This window comes from Colletes gigas, unplaced genomic scaffold (genome assembly GCF_013123115.1).
Source record: "Colletes gigas isolate AHSC1104 unplaced genomic scaffold, ASM1312311v1 Colletes_gigas_Sc00009, whole genome shotgun sequence".
Classification (NCBI taxonomy): domain Eukaryota; kingdom Metazoa; phylum Arthropoda; class Insecta; order Hymenoptera; family Colletidae; genus Colletes; species Colletes gigas.
The window spans coordinates 2,207,636-2,227,341 of NW_025106638.1; the positions used below are offsets into that span (position 1 = coordinate 2,207,636).

General features: G+C 40.0%; 3 protein-coding genes across 7 annotated transcripts; 2 read left to right on the top strand and 1 right to left on the bottom strand.

Annotated features, from left to right (window-relative positions):
* Window positions 1–2,308: 2,308 nt before the first annotated feature.
* LOC122397168 (centrosome-associated zinc finger protein CP190) lies at window positions 2,309–6,598 on the bottom strand. 2 transcript variants are annotated; one of them, XM_043396120.1, is made up of 6 exons: window positions 6,492–6,598; window positions 5,685–5,746; window positions 5,265–5,436; window positions 5,035–5,174; window positions 4,680–4,940; window positions 2,309–4,603 (listed from the first exon to the last, which is right to left on the bottom strand). In XM_043396120.1, the coding sequence occupies exons 3-6, from the start codon at window positions 5,427–5,429 to the stop codon at window positions 2,584–2,586; spliced, it is 2,586 nt and encodes an 861-aa protein (XP_043252055.1). In that variant the 5' UTR covers window positions 5,430–5,436; window positions 5,685–5,746; window positions 6,492–6,598; the 3' UTR covers window positions 2,309–2,583. The 2 variants fall into 2 exon arrangements, with proteins under 2 accessions (XP_043252055.1, XP_043252056.1); XM_043396121.1 differs by having other exon boundaries at window positions 6,362–6,520.
* Window positions 6,599–7,534: 936 nt separating this feature from the next.
* LOC122397182 (D-glucuronyl C5-epimerase B) lies at window positions 7,535–10,800 on the top strand. Of its 4 annotated transcripts, none has more exons than XM_043396152.1 (8): window positions 7,535–7,549; window positions 7,631–7,793; window positions 7,853–7,947; window positions 8,041–8,188; window positions 8,267–8,395; window positions 8,625–9,338; window positions 9,546–9,733; window positions 9,826–10,800. In XM_043396152.1, exons 4-8 carry the CDS (start codon window positions 8,051–8,053, stop codon window positions 10,355–10,357), a joined length of 1,701 nt encoding a protein of 566 aa, XP_043252087.1. In that variant the 5' UTR covers window positions 7,535–7,549; window positions 7,631–7,793; window positions 7,853–7,947; window positions 8,041–8,050; the 3' UTR covers window positions 10,358–10,800. The 4 variants fall into 4 exon arrangements, with proteins under 4 accessions (XP_043252087.1, XP_043252089.1, XP_043252088.1 ...); XM_043396154.1 differs by having other exon boundaries at window positions 7,546–7,793; window positions 9,826–10,085; window positions 10,167–10,800; XM_043396153.1 differs by having other exon boundaries at window positions 7,547–7,793; window positions 8,050–8,188.
* A 987-nt stretch (window positions 10,801–11,787) lies between these two features.
* On the top strand, window positions 11,788–19,196 carry LOC122397365 (mediator of RNA polymerase II transcription subunit 1). The gene is made up of 8 exons (XM_043396487.1): window positions 11,788–11,969; window positions 12,254–12,399; window positions 12,493–12,626; window positions 12,709–12,847; window positions 12,944–13,163; window positions 13,250–13,475; window positions 13,554–13,785; window positions 13,872–19,196. The coding sequence occupies exons 1-8, from the start codon at window positions 11,939–11,941 to the stop codon at window positions 18,195–18,197; spliced, it is 5,454 nt and encodes a 1,817-aa protein (XP_043252422.1). The 5' UTR covers window positions 11,788–11,938; the 3' UTR covers window positions 18,198–19,196.
* The last annotated feature ends 510 nt before the right edge of the window (window positions 19,197–19,706 follow it).

Consider the following 19,706-nt stretch of genomic DNA (forward strand, 5'->3'; position numbering starts at 1 on the left):
AAATGAATAGTAAAAGATAATATACCTTTTAGTAAATTTTCAACTATTTTCTTGCGACCCCAAACAAAAAAGAAGTACTAACGATTTTTAATTAAACTAGAAAATTTTAAATATATTAATTGTCACTTACACTCGATTATACATGCTATCTACGTTATAATACTCAATGCTATTTTATTTTGTTCGTCTCGCAAATCTCTACTTTAGACTGTAACTGATTGTTGTAGATAACCCACCGTTACAGTGTCTAAAAAGAAAAAAAATTCTCGTAAAAGCGCATTTTTTTATATCACTTTATTTCAAATATTTGCATTGAACATGTGCAATTAGCAGTTAATCATAAAATCGATGCTTCTATCTTTTCGTTTCTTTCATTGCACGTTTCTTCATTATCGAACGTTTATATAATTATAAGTTTAAACTAATTGTAAGTTATAATTATCGAAAATACAGAAAATTCATAAACAACTCTCGATAGACGTAACCGATCGAATCAGAACTCTACAAGTTAAATAGGATATATTGAGTAAGTCACCTAAAATTCATATTGCAAATATCCCCTTGTTTTTGATAATAGGAAAAGATTTGAGGAAGGAAACGTTTACATTCGAAGACGCACGCGATGCAATAAAAATTATGTTTTTCTCAGAGTAACGTTTTTCGAAATTTCAATGACGCTCAAGTTGTTTTCTTCTTTTATGACGTACAAAAGGAACATAATAACACCAATTTAACCATACCATATGTTGTACGACTTTATTGAAAAATATGGAAATAAAACATGATTAATGTTTAGTTGTTACATAATCTGACCAACCACCTTTGTAATCTAAAAACAGAAAATACTTGAAATCTCGGAAATCTGTGACTCTGTTAAATATGATTTTTAATATATTCTATGCCTTATCAAATAAAATATTTCTATCTGCGTAGCTCTCTCGTAGTATCAAAAGAAACGAAATATTTGCAATTCCAACCAGAGTTGGGTATACTATGCTTATGTAGCCAATAAACGGATAAAAATGAAAACTAACGTTTCATCTAGATAGATTTTTACTCGTACATAAAGAATAAAAGTTTATCTAGGCAAAACTTTATCCGAATAAAAATATATCCAAATAACGTTGATGGTTGAATAAGTATTCACGTGAATAATAAAACTACCCTTTACGTGCTAGAGGTGAAAATGTGCAGTACACGGTGTAATGCACGTATTCACGGTATTCATATCTAAATAAAATCTTATTTATGTTTATTAGTTACAATTTCTTCATCCGGCAGCTTCAACTTACAAATCTCGTAACTTTAAAAGGAAAAAGAAAATAGACATATGTACTAATATTTTTACATAAAACTGAAAATTAATTTAATGAAATTATTTTATCAATATTCAAAGAATTTATTTATATCGTTAATTTTTGATAGAGCAATTGTAACAATTTTTTTTTCAGTGTACTTAATGAATAAATAAACTCAAAATAGTATAAATAAATTCAATCGTGAAGAATCTTTACTTACATAAATGTTTCTTTTCGCATACCTCATTTTATATCATAAAATATACGATTAAATCGTATCAAATTAGGTGACAAAGAAAATTGTACTATAAAAGTAATTCAAGTTATAGTAAAATACAGAAATTTATAAACCGTTACTTACTATTTTATTCCATTGTGAAAGGGGTTAAATTAGTCTTAAAATTATTTTTGTTACGATGGAACCTACCACCTAACACGTTGAGTGCCGTGTAAATTTTTCATGGCTCTCGATTCGTTGTCGTACGTCGACATTTGTCCAAATTATTACGTAATAACTAGGAACATTGGTGAAACGTCGGTCACCGGTGGCCGATGCGGCCTGAACGGAAAGACCATCGACGGACATCAACGATCCGCCATGACGCTGAACGTGTTAAAAGTTATATTGCCGTAACAAAGTTAACAGAACGAAACGCAGATGTCGTTACCGAAGAAATGTGATCGGTCGACTTGGCCAGTGTCTTCGTAGATCTCACAAATGAACTTCTTAGCCGAATAAAGATTTACTCGGATAATTGCATGCAAGCAACGAATAATGATTATCTGAATAAAAATGTTGCGCGTACAATTATCTGGTTACAGATGTATTTGGAAGTTATTCGAATAATGCCCAACTCTGATTCCAACCTTACATGACTCACCCTGTATATACGTCCAAGCTATATGTACAAGTTGTATTTCTGTTCACATACAAATTGTTTCAGCGACGATTTTCAGAAGTCAGTAACATCGCTTCGTACAAATTTTAATTCGTCATAATTAATTTCTCCTTTAAAGTATAACTGTGTTCGTTTATATAATTTTCTTTATATTCGCTAAAGCTACTTTCTCCATTTACTACACAAAAATCAATCGAAGAAACGGAATGAAATGCAACCGAAACGTATCCATTTGTTAGTCGTAGACACTGTTGACAAATAAGAAACGATAAAGCCAGTGTAAATAGTCTAGGAAAAAAGAGGGCGCAAACGGCGCGATTTTAACCCAAGAATCATCGGGATTTGAGATTTGTCGGCCGACCATTTCACCACAATAATATTGTTACTTATGATTCGACTAATTCTCTACTGTCCTCGTCCCACTCTGTGAAGCTTGTTCTTTTGTTTCCTTTATCGTTCTTCTCGGGGTCCTCTTCTTCTTCCTCTTCCTCGTCAACGTGCTCCTCCTCGATGATCATAACCGATTCTTGAGGCTCGTCGGCACTGTTACTTTGTTCGCTACATTGCTCGTCGTATTCCACTATTTCCGTCTGTTCCTCCACGTACTGTATAACCTCCTCCACTTGATCAACGTTGCATTCCTCCAAGATCTCCGACTGTTCGACTTGCATCTCCTCCTCCTCCATTACTTTTTCTTCGACCTCCTCGACCACTTCCTCCACTATTTCCTCAGTCTCCTCGGTGAGCTCGTCCGACTGATAATGCTCGTACGTTTGCCGCTCGCCTTCGTCGTTCCCGTGAATATAAACGATCATCCCATCTTCCGTGCCCTGCATCACGATCTGTTCGTTATCAGAAATGTTCAACTGTTGCGGTTGCGATTGCTGTTGCTCGTTCTCCTGTTGCTGATAATTTTCATTGTCGATCAGCATGATCATGGGCTGCTCGACGAGCTCGTGGGTACTGTAACTTATCTCGTCCGACATGTTATTTAACTCCATGTCCGGCACTACGTACTCCGGATCGTTCTCGCCGCTTTCCGGCGATTCCGCCGTGCCGCTGTCCCCGACACCCAAAGAGGCCGCTATGCCGCTCGCGACGTGACTGAGGGCCTCCGCTTCCGAGGAAGGTACCAAAGAGATCTGTCGCGAGGACACGGACTCCGAATCCCGTACGTCCTTGTGCACGCAATCGAGATGAACTTGCAAATTCGTGGCGCGTACGAAAACCTTGCCGCAGTGAGTGCAACGGTGACCCTTTTCCTTTCCGTCCGGCAGATTCCCGTGGCCGGTGTTTATCTCGTGCGCCGTGAGCTCGTGCACGTCCTTGAACGTCTGCGAGCACTGGGTGCACTGAATGTCCTCCGACGTCGACGAATGCTGACGCGACGTTGGACGATGATGATGATTTATCTGATGTCTCACCAAAAGCGTCTCCGACAGCGCCACGTACGAGCAGGCCTGGCACTTCGGGAAACACATGCTCTTCGGCGGAGGCACGTTGTGTTTCGTATAAAGATGATACATCAGGATGTTCCGTTTGGTCGCCTTGTAACCGCAGTGCTCGCAAACCCTCGGATCGAATTTCTCCTCGTGCACGTCCTGCATATGTCTTCTGTACATATAGTAGTTCGTGTACTCCCCCTCTATGTCGCATTTACTGCATTTCCAAGGTCCGGTCTCGCCGCCGTCGACGTTCCCGTTGCTTTTCGATTCGTTCTCCTCGCCGTTGGTGTTCGACATCAAGTGATCAGACTTCAATACCACGTACGAAACTTTCGTTTTGCACGCCGCGTTGCTCTCCGAGGATTTCGCCTCTTTTTGCATTATCTTTAAACGTATGTTCTTATTGTTCTTCACTAGATGAGGATACTTCTTCAATACCTCTCGAATGATCTTCGCGTGATTGTTGATCGAATCTTCGGAATTCGCCCTGAAGGTCGATTTTCCTTTCTCCATGTTCTCTTTCTCTTCGAGATCGAACCGTACTCTCTTCGACGGCGAAGGCTGCGTTTCCTGGCCCCTTTGGAAACATCTGGCCACGGACCAGTCGTCGTCCGAATTCATTTCTTTCAGGCTTTTCTCGTTCATGTGGCCCTCGTCCTCCTCGTCCTCGGTCGTGTCGTTTTTGCTGTCCCTGTCCGGTGAACATTTACCGCTAGGCGAACTATCTCGTTTGTATTTGTCCGGTGCTTGAACTATAGGCTTTGTATTATACGTGATGTCGTCGAACGATGAAAATATGCCGAGCGCAAACTCTTCGGCTTCGGGGAGATCGAATCGTGACGGTCCAGGAGTCACCTCTGTAGGCCTGTTTGTCGAGGGCATCCCATGGAATGTTCGCATTTCAAATATGGGCGATGGTGTGTTTTGTGGTGTATCTAATTTCCTTTTCCAAATAGGTAGTCTGAAAGGGCAAGCATTTACTTTGTATAGCGCAATATTGATAAATCGCGTACAAACTTTCCAGATTGTTTACTTACTTTCTACCGGGTAATGGCTGACTTGAAAGTCCTGGAGACGAACTGGAAGTAGTTGTTGGTTTTGTGCTAGAAGTTGAAGGCTTAGAAACTGCTATTACCGGTCGTGCATTGGTCTTCGGGGATTGCTCGTTTTGTAGAGAAGCGGTATTAAATTGTGCATCAAGCAATTTAGTCAGAACAGTCATATTCATTTTTTGTGCAGTACGATATAAAGCATGTTGCTCAGAAGTCCAATATTCCAATTGTCCAGTGTACATAAAACTGAAAAAATTTGTATACATTTACGCGTTGTAAACATATTATTTGCTGATAAAATTCTTTGGTAAAAAATTATGTAAATTATGTTTGAACGTACCTTATAATTGACTTGACGCATTCGTATGGCATGTCCGATGGCATAACGATTATCCCATCAAAGTTTTTATCTTTCCCTTTTTGTTCGCGTTCCAATTGCATGAAATAATCTGTGCATGTTGTTATGACTAAACGATGAGCCTAAAATATTTACAAAATTTACTACATTAGTTGTTGTAACAAAAGACAGGTATATAACAAACGTAGTTGTATAAATTTAAAGATCATTACCTGAACAGTGATATCGCTAGTAGGGAATTTGATTGTAAGATCGAGCAATTCTTCCTCAAAATAAAGTTGTTGCAGTCTTTGGAGAAAGAAAGTTCCCCAATTATCCACCTTCACTTGCTTTAGCCCCCGAGAAGGGAGTTGCTTTTCCTGATTTGCTGCTTCCATTGTTAATCTTCGGTTGAAAGAAATTTCTTTTAAATTTCAAAAGAATTCATAGATAATTAACTGATCGTTCTTAACGAATACTGACTTTAAAATATTTTGTAAGGATTATATAGAAAGCAGGCATCATTAGAACAGGTTAGAAAATTGAACTCGTTAATATTACACTTTATATTATTATATTAAAAAAGAGTAAAGAAAGAAAATTATTGATTTTATCAGAGATCTTGTAAATCGTGTCATAATGTAACTGCTTACCAAATAGAAGCAATTGTGACTACTTATTACATATAATTCTCATAGTCTAACTGGACCAAATCCTGTAATAAAAATAGTAAGAAATATGTAACCTTTATGTCTGTAATTATACAATATAAGAATAGTATTTCCATTTTCTAATAAACATACAAGTAAAATGTAATTTCATACTCGTTGAATTGCTTATAATGAGTATTAAACAATTAATTAAGAAATACAGAAAAAATATATATGTATATATATATATACAAATGATGGGGAAAAATATTGTTTAAACTATAAATATCATTCTACAGGCTAAACCATATTACTTAACATTCTTGAAAAAAAATCTCTTTGTACTAATGACACAAGTGCCATAAAATCCATGTCAAGAGGGAAATTACATTTTGGTCTAGTCCTCTGTAATAAATTGATCTAATCAGTTTCTAAAACTTCGAAGTTATCTGAGAATATACTGATAATGTATTAACAGGGTCCATTGACATAAGTGTATAGTTCTGAGGCTCATGGTAGACAGTTAACAAAGTAAGGCAGTGTACGAAAGTTTTAGCATATGTATAACATGTGCAAACTGTTACAAGCGTTTTGAAATTTGATTAGACTTAATTATTAAAGGCTGAATACTATACGAAGGAAAGGAAGTAAAAAGAACTGATAAAAGTATCAATGCATACATCACGAAACGCTGAAAAACGGAAGTTTAATAATGACGCATATCTCCATTTCACGCTCAAAATTGTGCATATTAATGGTTATTCCAAATTTATACAAATTCAAAATATCCTCTGCATGTACTACACATACCTATTTAATAATATTTCAATATTCCACTCAGCTCCATCTCTTATAAATTTCCTTAGTACACAAGTAATATTGAACATTCCATTGTGTATCACGACTCACAGATGGAGTTATAAGTTTCTAAGCTGTGACGACCCCGCGCTTCAAGAATGGCACTCCCGTGTTTTGCCTAGAGGGAATTTCTAATCCCGATAAAACCCCTAGATCAGTAGCATAATTGCAAAGCTATTTTCCAAAATTAATTTATTCTTCGCTCTATATTATGCAGTAAAGGTTGCTTGTTTGGTTTAGAAAAGAATAAAGTGTTCGATTATGAACCACGGACCTGAAAAACGATGCATATTGTCGCGGAGTTCTCACGATAAATGGAAAGAGGATCAAACTACAGCCGAATCCATAGTATTAGCCAAGTTTAACATAAATCTAGCAATAGTGAGAGATTGTTTCGATGTAAACTTGACCCAATCATAGCTTTCTACGTTTTTATTAAATATTCGTTGTTCATTGAATAAGTGTAATGCAATGCAATAAAGCGAGCGATACAGCAGTGTTACTTATCGTATTAATTACGTTGATTTTGTATGGAGCACAGTTGTTTAACAGTTTAAAATAGAGATGGGTTAAATTAACAAAACTCGAATCCGAAACTCTCAAAACCCAGAATGCTTATTTCTTATAAGAAGTATCTGTTTTTCAGGAAATTTAATTATTTGTTGAATATAATTAAACGAAATGTAAATTTAATTATTATTTAAATAAATGTATAAGCAACAGAAATGTATGAGATATTTCTAATAAATTTAACACCGAAACGATGAGAATGGGTACAAAGTATGAGTCTGAAAATAACTCATTTAGATTCCCCAACATTTTTTGGTCATGATTACTGCGATGTTTTTTATGTATTATGTTATTATCTAAATTTTCAAATATTTTATTACGAAATATATATATTTACTGAGAAGTTTTCGTAAAGCTACTGAAACTTTACCGGGTACGAATATTTCGATGACGTATATCCTAGGGAATTGACGCAGTGTCTCTGAAACTATGTTATAAAAGTGAGAAATATGCGTAACTTTTTTTTTTTATAAAATAGTAAACATTGCAAGCAACAAAATAGATATAACTTTGAATTTCAGCTACATGTGATAATGAACATACGCAGATAACATGTATAAACACTGATTGACGTAAATCGTAGTCATCGATGATCACATGCGAGATAACCCCTATGGAGAACGTAAACAGCATTTCCATAAAAGGGGTAAACGCATGTATGCAATTTGAACGCTGTCAAAAAACGTAAGCATTTTATTATAAAAAATGCTACGTTTTTTCAATAATAGGTTGTATCGTTTCAGATCTTCGCGATTTCGCAAAATGAAGAATACAGTATTTAACCTTAATCGAAGTTGTTTTTGACAGAAAGTGGGTAAAAAATTTTAATAACACATAAGTAAGTATGTTATATTACCCTTCATAGAATGAACTTTTAAATATCAAAATAATACACGGCTGCTGTGTTCTGTAATATTTTAAATCGAAATAGATTTTGTAGGATGATGCGGTTGAACTTCAAGACAATATTGCTTGTAATAGTAGTCGCAGTGTTAAGTTCAATATTAACATCTTGGAATAATTGCGGTAGTCCACAATTTTTTAAAAGTACAGAATGGAAGACAAAATTTCAACACAGAGTAAGTGAATGTTATAGTTTATATTGCAGAGATAAATTTGATAGATTTGATGATCATTTTATTTAAATTTACACAAAGGATCGACAGAATTTGGAGACTGGATATCAAGAAATAGATTGCCACATAAATGGTGATTATTCTATTGGTTGCCGTAAAGAAGGAGATGAAGTATATATACCATTTTCATTCATTCACAAATATTTTGAGGTAAGTATTAATATTACACAGGTATCCCTCGAGTTACGTGGTTCTGGAGCAATTTTATTTAGAAAGAAAATATATATGTAATTATAGATGAATGTTTTTAAATAAAAAAGATAATAGGTATTTCACAATAGTTTGTATATATTTCAGAGACTAATTTTGAGTCTCGACTTACGCGGAACCAATTAACCGCGTATTTATTAAATATATTTATCTTTTAAATATTTAACAGATTTATGGAAAGTTAGCAACCTACGATGGTTTAGAGAGGTTTGAATGGTTGCACAGTTATTCAAAAATTGTTAATCCCAAGGGAAAATATGATCCTCGGGGTGTGTTTATGACTTTTGAGAATTATAATGTTGAAGTTCGAGAACGTGTAAAGTGCATTAGCGGAAACGATGGTGTACCAATATCTACTCAATGGAAGAGTCAAGGATATTATTATCCCACTCAAATTGCACAATTTGGGTTATCCCATTATAGTAAAAATTTAACAGAACCAGAACCCCGTAGAAAAATTATTGACGATTCTGATAAAGTTAAGAAAGAATGGATCATACCTCAGGGATCCATTGTATCTAGGATATTTGATAAGCATGCTAACAGTCATGTTATGAAATTTGCTACACCAGAAACTAGTACTTCTGGAATAACACTGAAGTTAGATCATGTACTAGATTTTGTATTAAAGTGGGATTTTAATATTAAAGACAATGGAAGCATTGTGATTACACTGCAGTCCAGAGAGAGGAAAGAAATGCATTATCTTCACTATATTACTAGTAATACAGTGTTGCATACTTACAACAACCATGTTTATTATGGAATCGGCCAAATTAACCATCAGTGGCGAAGATTTACTAGAGACCTAGTTATCGATTTACAGAAAGGTTTATATTTAAATGATAAAAATAAGAAAAAATTGTCTCGTTCAAAATTGAAGGTAGTGTATAAACGTGAAATGTTTAACGAATATAGTTCACTTAAACTTTTACTTTCGTCTTATTCTGAGCGGATATATGTATGCGCCCACATGCAGATATGTTCTCTCGTAGCACTCTAAAAGTTAAAACGTAATAAAAACAAATAATTAGAAAGTTTAAACTGCACATTATAAAGCCACGATATTTTAGTCTAATGTTTATTATAGATGATAAAAATAACTTTGTACGGATCTGGAATGATTGATAATATAACACTGTCTACAAGTGAACATATGGAGCAGTTCTACGATGCAGCAAGATGGTTTGTAGCCAATCAGAATATTAGTTCCGGTGGATGGGCAAATCCTGTTAGAAGAAAAGTAGCACCTGGGATAGCTACTCTTGAGCCCGGATGGTATTTCAACTTTTATTTTACAAGATCGTTAACTTCGTACAAAGTAGAATCACACGATTTTTAAATATTAAATTATTTCGTAATAACTGCAGGTATTCTAGTATGGGTCAAGGACATGCTATTTCCGTATTAGCACGAGCGTATTATCATTCCAGCGAAGAAAAGTATTTGCAAGCTGCTATTAGAGGTTTGCAGCCTTTTAGATTAACTTCTAATAAAGGTGGAGTAGCTGCAGTATTTTTAGGTAAATACGTATGGTATGAAGAATATCCTACAACACCTTCTTCTTTTGTACTTAATGGATTTATTTATTCTTTAATTGGTTTATACGACTTAAAAAGTATAGCGACAGGTAAGGATGCAGAGGAAGCATCCCGACTCTTTAATCAGGGTATGACCTCGTTGAAAAACATGTTAACTTTATACGACACAGGCTCCGGCACTACATACGATTTACGTCATTTTACATTAAAAACAGCCCCAAATTTAGCTAGATGGGATTATCATTCTACTCATGTCAATCAGCTTCTTCTTCTAAATTCAATTGACACCGATCCAATCTTTACCTCTACAGCAGAAAGATGGATAGGTTACATGAGTGGTAAGAGAGCACCGCACAACTAACGCTTTTTTTAACTTCAACGATCGATCGACTTTTTCATTTACCTATTTATTTTTTATTTATCAATATTTACTATTTTATTTTTCCATTTCCATTTTATATTGTACGTTTTGTAAATAATTTCAAATACTTAAAGAATAAAGCGGACCAAAATATATTTATCTGTTGGTGTAATCATCGTTACATGAAGATGGGGTAACAGGACAACTGTTGACATTTGTTCTCAAATCATGATATGTGTTTGTAAAACACAAAACAATACACTGTTTTAGCATCATTACAAAATGAAGTTCAGTATTCTGTGATTAATCAATACCTAAATATTTATGTTATTTTTACGTATAACTGTTATGTTTAAAAATAACTGTTTTAACTTAAGTAATAGCGACAAGCGTTAAATCTATTTATTATTTACCGATATTTATATCCGTAGGAAAATGATACATTGGCGTCATTTAATTTATGAAAGATCGAAATTAATGTATGAAAGATAAGAAAAGTAACGAAAAAAATTAATAAAATGATTTAATTAAATGTTTGGTGTTTCCCCGTTTCTAATATCGTAAAAGTTCGATGACTATTATTTTCATTTCATAAGCGTTCATGTTTAGGTTACGTGTATAGAAATCTATTTTTAATGTGCGAAGATAAACCTTTGAAATATAATGGTTTACCTTTCGGTCTGATAATCTGTGGAGGAAAGGGGTTTAGGGAATAGCGCGGTGAATTTGTATATAGAGGGTGCCCCAGATTTTAACGGTTAAATTTGATCAGTATATTGTATGGGGTCTAAACGACAAAAATGTTACACAAACATTGGTCCTTGGAAGGACAAAAATGTGAAATAGTTTATTTATTCACGAATTTTATTTTTATCGCAAAATCGGAGTACCGCAGTACTGGAGTTGGTTGTGTAGTGAAACGTAAAGGCAAATACCTAGTATGAACTCAGCCATATGTCCCCCAAACAGGAATAAATTAATGTTGTGAAAACCGCGATATTTTGCATCATGGGGTGGATATAATAAATTCTTTAGGCACAATCTTTAGAATTAAATTAAAAATATACCAGTCATACTCTACATTATTTTCACAAGGCGCGTTAATCTCACGAATTTGACGGTTGTAGATAATCTATTGTATTATACATAAATGTTCGTACAAAAGATATGAAACAATTTTAAATTTTATTAGTAATCGAGGACTTGCAGTTGATTGCAATAAGTAATGTTCGATTTATGAAATTTTGAATGTTGTAACGAATATTAACATGCAGTTTGGAGTTATGCGGGATGCAGGAACTAGAAATGCGTATTTCAACTAAGTATTACCGAATTCTCCCCCCCCCCTCAAGGCACGATACAGGACGAAAACGTCTATACGGTAGAAACGTATAGCGTTTCAGTATAGTAACTATATTGCGCGTGAAGGTTAGGAGCAGTTAAGCGATCAAACGTGGGTTAGGTGAAAATAACGGCTCCTGTCACAATGTAGTGTGTAATAATGTTGTTGTGATATTATAATAATAAACGTACATCGATATACGCGTAGATTTCAACACCGTGTGATCCATCACGGAATACATGGATGTTGCGAACGGGCAAAAGCCCCTCAGTGAGTATAATTTAGAATTTATTTATCGTGGGCATTTAAATTTTACATTGTCCCGATGCAAACGGACAAATTCCGATAAAAGTAACGACAGTGATTTCATTTTAATTATTAGAAAGTTAAAAACTTGCTTTGCTTTATATTTTTTCGAATGTGTACGTTGTAGATATACATAGCAATTCGATAATTATAAATATGACAGATCGTTCGTATTATTCGTTGAAAACAATTTCAACGGTTCAGTAATTTGTGGTTAGCAATGTATTCATAGAAATATTTTTATATAGGTGGGCAATCTTCTGTCACTGGTGGTTCAGGAATGGATAAAGGAAAAGAGTGGCAGATGGAATTGCTTATGGAAAAATTACGTTCCAAGGCTTCCACGTTTAAGTCCTTGGTGGAAACTGCCAAAAACCTACGCATGGCAATGCTGGTACATTATTTTTTACGTATCGCTTACATTTTATTCAAGCGTCGATCGCATTTAACAGTTACTTTAAATTAATCGTGCTTACTATAATGATAGGATAAGAGGTTTGCGATCGATAGTGCAGAAAAAGGTCAACTACAAAAATGTTTAGATACTTTACAACATTCCATAAAAGTGACCTCCTTGCAATCTATGGTAGAGCGCTTGGAGAGTTTGACCAGGCAATTGGGGTAAATATTCATGAGTCAAATATCTCGTTACAGAACAAAACCAGACAACTTAGACAATGTTTGTGTTATAATTGGGTTACAGCTTAAAGTTTATGATGTCTGGTCCACCAGGTACAGAGTTGTTTATATCGTCGGATATGTTCTTTTTGGAAGTTCTTTTGGAGCCAACAGGTGTAGTTAAAGATGTTAAAATTCACCATGAAGGGAAAAATGAGCAGCAGGTATAGATTTCAAATTTTTATAAGAGGTTTTATTTATTCAAAATCGTTATAATTCATATGAACAACAAATAATGTTTTCTGATGATATATTTGCAGAGCTGCGATGTGTTGGTATCTTGTCTGACGCGAGGAGATTTCCTTGATTTTACAGTACAATTAGAAGGCTTAGCTTCAATATATCAATTGAATGCAGATAAAAAGGTAAAATGTAAAGCATTTAGTGCTTTACAATCGCTGGAGGCTGATCTGGGTATCTTAGCACAATTGCAGACATTTATCAAGGAACCTTTTAATCTTGTTCATAAAAGCCCAGTCGGTTGGTACAATAATATAATCTTAATTTGTGCAAAATAATAAGGCGACCACCTATAAAATAATACCTATAAAATGATTTTTTTAAAGGAATTCTTGAGCGAAGACGGGGAGGCCATGCGATGAAATTAACATATTTCGTTTCTCCTTACGACTTAATGGATCAAGAGAATCATACCTGCGATGCATTGAGTTCGGAAGTAGTTATTAAACGGAAGATTGGCCATTCCGTAACAGTTTGTATGGAAGGTTCTACTGCTCACAAGTTGCCTACATCTAGTATCATAACTGTAAATAGAAGTCCTACAGGAAAAAGGTTTGTAATTTAACTACTATCAAATTATTTGTAAATTCAACGTAATCTGTGTCTTAACTGATAATGATTTATTTTTAGTACTCCATCCTATGCTCCGTTAACTGGTACAAATTCATCCGTATTACCCGCTTGCTTCGTATTGAAACTTGTTAAGAAGATGCCAATGTGCATGGAATTAATACGTAGGATACAGAAGGTTACGGAACTCGAATGCGGAGACATATCGGCTCCCCATCCGTTGCTTAGTTTGATTATTCAGCACGCCAGCGAGGGTCAGTTGGATTGTCGGAACAACAGAGGACTTTACGTTGTATGTAAAAAGGAATTTATACACACGCGTATTTTGCCGTTACGATAAGTTTGTCGAAAGCTTCTTACGTTCACGTTCCGTTACAGACTTTACCAGATCAACAGCACTGCTACTTCATGACGGAAAACAGAAACATGGAAGGTGTATTAGTATGTAGCATACCTTTCACGCATCCGGCACACGTTCCACAGATCTTGGTGTACTTGCGTCAACAAGCGCTGTTCAACACTTTGATCGCGAGTTGCGTTAGACCTATGGCGCGCCACGATCCAGAACACGCGACTATATTCGAAGTGAGCGCTTTATCATGGCAACACATATCGGTAAGTTTGGAGCACCCGTTCGAGGAGACGATGGCGACGGTGGAACTGGATCTGACGGACATCTCCGCGCTGAAGTGCAAATTGTATGGCATCAGTATAACGAACACGGAGCGAACGTCAGATTTGACTGGAAAAGTCTTGCAGAAGTGTTTGAGCATACCATTGACGATGAGGATTCTCATGAAGTCGTGGGAGAGTCGAGACTCGTTGACAGCGATGAACAGTATGAACAGCGGGAACGGGAACTATAGCGTTAACCTTGGTTCTGGCAAGGATCAGAACAGCCAAAACGGTTCCGGGATGCCGGATTTTACCAACGGCGAGACGAAAATACAGCAGGAGCCCGGCCTGAACAACGGAAACGGAACGATGGGGAGGCAACAGTCGTCGCAACAGCAACAGCTGCAACAACAACAACAACAACAACAACAACAACAGCAACAACAGTCTTTTTTAGATGCCGGAACGGAGAATAGTATCGGTTTTCCGTCGTATTCCGGCCAATCCGATACCACGACTACTGCGATGTTGAACCCTTTGCAATTGGGGGCGTTGCTTGGACAAGCAAAAAACTCTTTGGCCAATCCTCTGAACGAGCGCGCGAAAAAGACGCGTAAACGAAAAACGGCGGACGGTATTTGGCGAAGCCCAAAGAGGAAAGGCGACGAGACGGCGGAGATATTGTTGGAGAGTTCCAGTTCCGACTCGACGCCCCTCGGTACGCCGACCGGTGGCAGAGAAACCATGAACGAAACGAGAACGTCCACACCGACGTCCGCCACGAGTTTAACCAGCGGTTTAGATTTTTCCAATTTAGATCCCACGGACATTCTAGGAACGGACAAGAGCTCCGATTACGATTTCGACAATGAAAGCGAGATAACGGACGTGCACGACTTGCAAGACGTGGAAGAGTTGATAAAAAGAGATCGCAAGTCGCGGAAAAGGGAAGAGAAAAAGAGCCCGATTATATTCGAAGAGAACAAAAGCCTGGTGCCGCCATCAGTAAGTATAACGCCAATTTCAAGCAGTAGTTTGGGTCAAGCCACGAACTATAACTCTGTACTTACGGGGATGGGTTTGGAAAGGAGACCCGGCATTGAAATAATACCGATAGCCTCGTCGCCGCAGACTACTTTACCGAGTTCTATTACTATAACTCCGATAGCTGGACCAACGCAGTCGAAAAGCTTGACGGACGAGCGCAGAGAGAGAAAGAGCTCGAAGGGAAAGTCGACGGAGGATAAGGGCAAGCTGGAAAAGAGACGGAAACGGAAAAGAGAGGACAGTCCTATGGGACCGCCGCCGGACAAGATACCGTCTAAACAGGATCCGTTGTCGAAACCGGTTACGGTCAGCATCAAACCGACCGAGTCGCCGCCAAATTTGAGCGCGCGACCCTCCTCGCCGGCCACGACCTTAAGAAAATTTAGCCCGTCTCCGACGCATACCAGCCCGCTAGCTCTTGTAGGTAAGTCCAGTCCTACGTTGAAACAGTCAACGAACAAGCCGGTGCAAAGTCCAAAGCACTCTCCGGTCTATAGTAGCAGTCCCAAGCACACGCCGGTGCCTGCTAGCGTGAGCCCTAAACACGGTACGTCGTCGCCCAAGCACGGTAGCTCGGCGAGCACCGGTAAACCGAGCATGTCCGCCCTGAAGTCGGCGGCGAACTCGCCGTCCAGCAAGACCGGCGATTCCAGTCAGTCGAAAACGAAGTCTTCCTCCTCGTCCTCGAGCAAGGAATCGAACCGGGACAAGGAGAGAAAGACGTCGTCGTTGACGTTCGGCGGTTCGAGCGGTCACCAGAGCCCGAAAACAAAGTCCTCTAGCGGTAAGTTGAAACAGTTGGAATTAATTCCCAGCGGCGAGACGCAGTCCGCCCTGCCCAACAGCGGCGGCAGCACGCCGCCGTCCGGCAGCTCGGACCTCGGCAAGTCCGCCATCGCCCAGCAACAGGCGAGAAACAGAAAGGGCTCGTTGAGCGCGGTCATCGACAAGCTTAAGAACGCTCAGAACTGCACGGACGACAACGGCAACGGCGGCGCTAAGTCCGCCGCCGGCGGTGGCGGGAACTCGAGCGGTCAGAAAGAGAGAAGCGTCGGCAGCTCGTCGAACAAGGCCACCGAGGGAAAGTGCATCGGTAAGAACATGGAGTCGAAGAACCCGGCGGAGTACATGGTGAAGCACAGCTCCGACGGCATGAAGATAACGATCAACAAAACACGCACAAAGGACTCGAAGTCCGGGGCGAATCTTAAACTGTCTTCGTCCTCCGCTTCCGTGGCGACCGGCGCGTCTTCCGGCTCGTCCGGTTCGTCAGCTTCCATGTCGGGCAACGGCTCGCCGAAGACGCACACCGGTTTGAAGCCAGGCGTGAGTTCCGGTCCCGCGTCCAAGAAACCCCCGTCCCAGACGTCACCGAAGCTGTCCGGTTCCTCGTCTTCCGGCTCCGGGAGCAGCAGCGGTAGCAAAGCGACGTTGATGGGCCAGAAGATGCTGTCTGCCTTGAAGTCCATACCGGGGCCGAACTCCAGCAGCGGGAACGGCGCCGGGGGTATCAACGTGGGCGGCAGCGGCAGCGGGGGCATGTTATCCAAAACCGTCATGTCCTCGAAGTCATCCTCGAACTCGCCGAAGACCACCAGCTCGGGGGTGACGGACCTCAGTCGGAATCGCGACAAGTCCCGGTTGTCCAAGTCCAGCGACAAGGGTCTGTTTCCGTCGAAGGGCATCGGCGACACGAGAAAATCGAGCCCCTCCGGTCTGCGGGAGGAGAGCGAGAGCGAACGAGCGTTCAAGTTGTTGGCCGCCCACGCTTCCATGTCGAACCTGTCCAGTCTGCCGAATTTGTCGCCGCAGCTGGTCGTCGAGGGTCTCATGAAGCAGCTGGACACCAAGTTCCAGATACCGAAACTGTCCGCCAGAGCGAACGCGGACTCCGGCGACAAGAAGTCGGAGAAGCTCTCCATGCTGCCCGACCCCGGGAAGACGCTGGACAGTCTGACGTCGAAGCAGTCGGAACAGTCGAAGCTGCAAACGATATCGAACGCGGCGTCCGTGGCCGCGAAAGCAACGTCGGATGATCAGTCGAGCCAGGGTAGACGGGACCACGTGCAGACCAAGCCCGACAATCTCTCCATGACGAGCGCCACCTCGGTGATGTCCATGAATCTGGCCGCAGACGGGGCCAGCAGCCTTTTGCTACCCGCTTTGTCCGCCGCCGGCGCCCACGATCTGGACATCCCGACCAACCTCTCGATGCAGTCGACCGAGAACGAGTCACGCGACCCGTGCAAGGAGCCGTCGTCGATGGCCAGGAGCAACGCGCAGTTTCTGGGTAGCACACTGAACTCCACGGCCGTTGGCAAGGACGACGCCAGCGGCGGTGGCCCGGTAATGGCCGTTCTACCAAAAAGTTCCGACGTACAGTCTACCAGTAAACCCGTGTACTCCGGCATGTTGGCCACCGGCGCCATAACCGGCGGCAACACGTCGAACGCATCGGGCTCCGGCAACGGGGCCACGGAGAGCCTGAACCTGAGCATCAAACCGGTGGACGCGACCATGACAAAGTACAAATCCGACGAGAAGAAGCAACAGCAACAGCAGCAGCAGCAGCAACAACCGCAACAGCAACAGCAGTCGCAGCAACAGCAGCAGCAGCAGCAACCGCAACAGCAACAGCAAGTATCGTCTTCCGGTGGTTCGTCGAGTTCCTCCTCGTTGGCCGCGGTGATAAGTTCGGAGGGCGCCGCGAACGCTATTAAAACCGCGGGGATAGAGTTGCCGGCGACGACGTCACAGGAGGCCGCGGAGATGCTGCTGGACTTCTCCACGCCGAAGGACGTGGCGAAGAGCCTGAACTTCACGAGCATTCCCGAGAGGGCGATGACCCAGGCGGCCTCGGTGCGAAGAAACACGCCGCCGCCGCCTCCTCCCGCCTTCCCGGCTAGTCCCTCCGTGAGCGTGCACATTGTAAAAAGTCCCGCACCCTCGCCGAGGGTTATACCGCCGTCGCCTCACTCCACCTCGCCGTGCATCACCGACGACGAGCTGATGGACGAGGCGCTGGTAGGAATGGGCAAATGAAGGTTACTGAAACTCTAGACAGAATTTTATCCGCGTGTTGTAGCCGCGTAGCGCAAGGCGCAGGGTGTCCCGGTCGGCTCGCGAGCAGGGACGATCACCTACGTGGATTTAAATGTACGCGAAATTTCCGTAATTTCAATATTCCTCTGTAACATCGAATTAAGCGGACGCCACCTGACTACAAACCTAGCGCTATAGGTTGATCATAGAGACAATTTACCGATGGCGTACGCGTTCGACTTTACCGGAGTAATTACCGAGGAATATGAACTTTTAACTCCATTGTACCGTTCTGTTTATATTGTAAAAACGAAGATGGCGTGTCACAGGTTTTTGTTTTTAATAACTTCAAAAATTAGTTTTATCAGGTCGAATACGTCTGTACTAGCCGGTTATGGTTCCTTTTACTGGTTTTCTACCCCCCGCTATGCCTACTCTGCAGAGTTGGGACTTTGGGACCAAGGCTTGCTGGGAACCTAACCAGCGAGGATCCTGATGGTGGGAGGATCGGTTGTGGAACTCCCGTGGAAGAAGTTCGTCGTCCCTGACCTGTATCATCCCACGCTTGGCGTACTCCATCTTTTAACACGTTGACTGCCACATTTAGGAACGTCTTCCATATTTGCTTAAATATCACCGCGAAAGACAGAGATATTTAATCGTTAAACGATGTACTCGTTTGAGTGGTTTCAAACTCATTTAAGAACAGGCCTTCGAATGAAATAAGCTTCCTTGAAATAGTTTTAGCAATTCGGAGGCAATTCATTGGAATTTTACGTTTATTAGGTTTTTTCACGGATTTACGAAAATAAAAAAATAGTGCACGACAAAGGAACTCTAGGTGTTAGTATCAAATGATAGGATAAAATTAGAAATCTGAGAAATTACGGAGACTAGTATATTTTTACTAAAAACTTGGCGTTCGGGTGTGTACCCGAAATTATTATATAAATACGTTTACATACGTATCGTTGTATTCGTACCGCTGTTATATTATTAATCGTGGCAGAATGAATTTTTTCTACGCGTTAGTTATTTATTATCAGTAGACTGCGGATGTTTATGCATTTATGGGAAATTTTAATCCTCAAAAAACTACAGAATGCATGTAATATGCAAAAATATAAGAAATACTTAAAGATTCGAATTATTATATTTAGGGGTTGAGACAGCCCTCTGCGAAGCTTCCGTTTCATTAATTCTATTAATAAAAATGTGAATTTGCATAAAGATCCGCAGTCTAATTATCAGTCTTCGGATCATTTTTACCGTACGAATCCTTTACTTTAACAAAGTTATAACATTTTTTCTATAGATAGAACAATTTCTCTATTAACACTGGAACTACCAAACCAGTCAAAATGACCCATTCGTAATTTCTAATCAAACTTGTAAAAAATTTACTCGACTGAATTTTTGAAAAGTCGTTATTTTCTATAAGAGAATATATAAACACTTATTTCTTCGCGTATCTATCGTTTCAGTTTCTTTGGTACAAATAAACACACT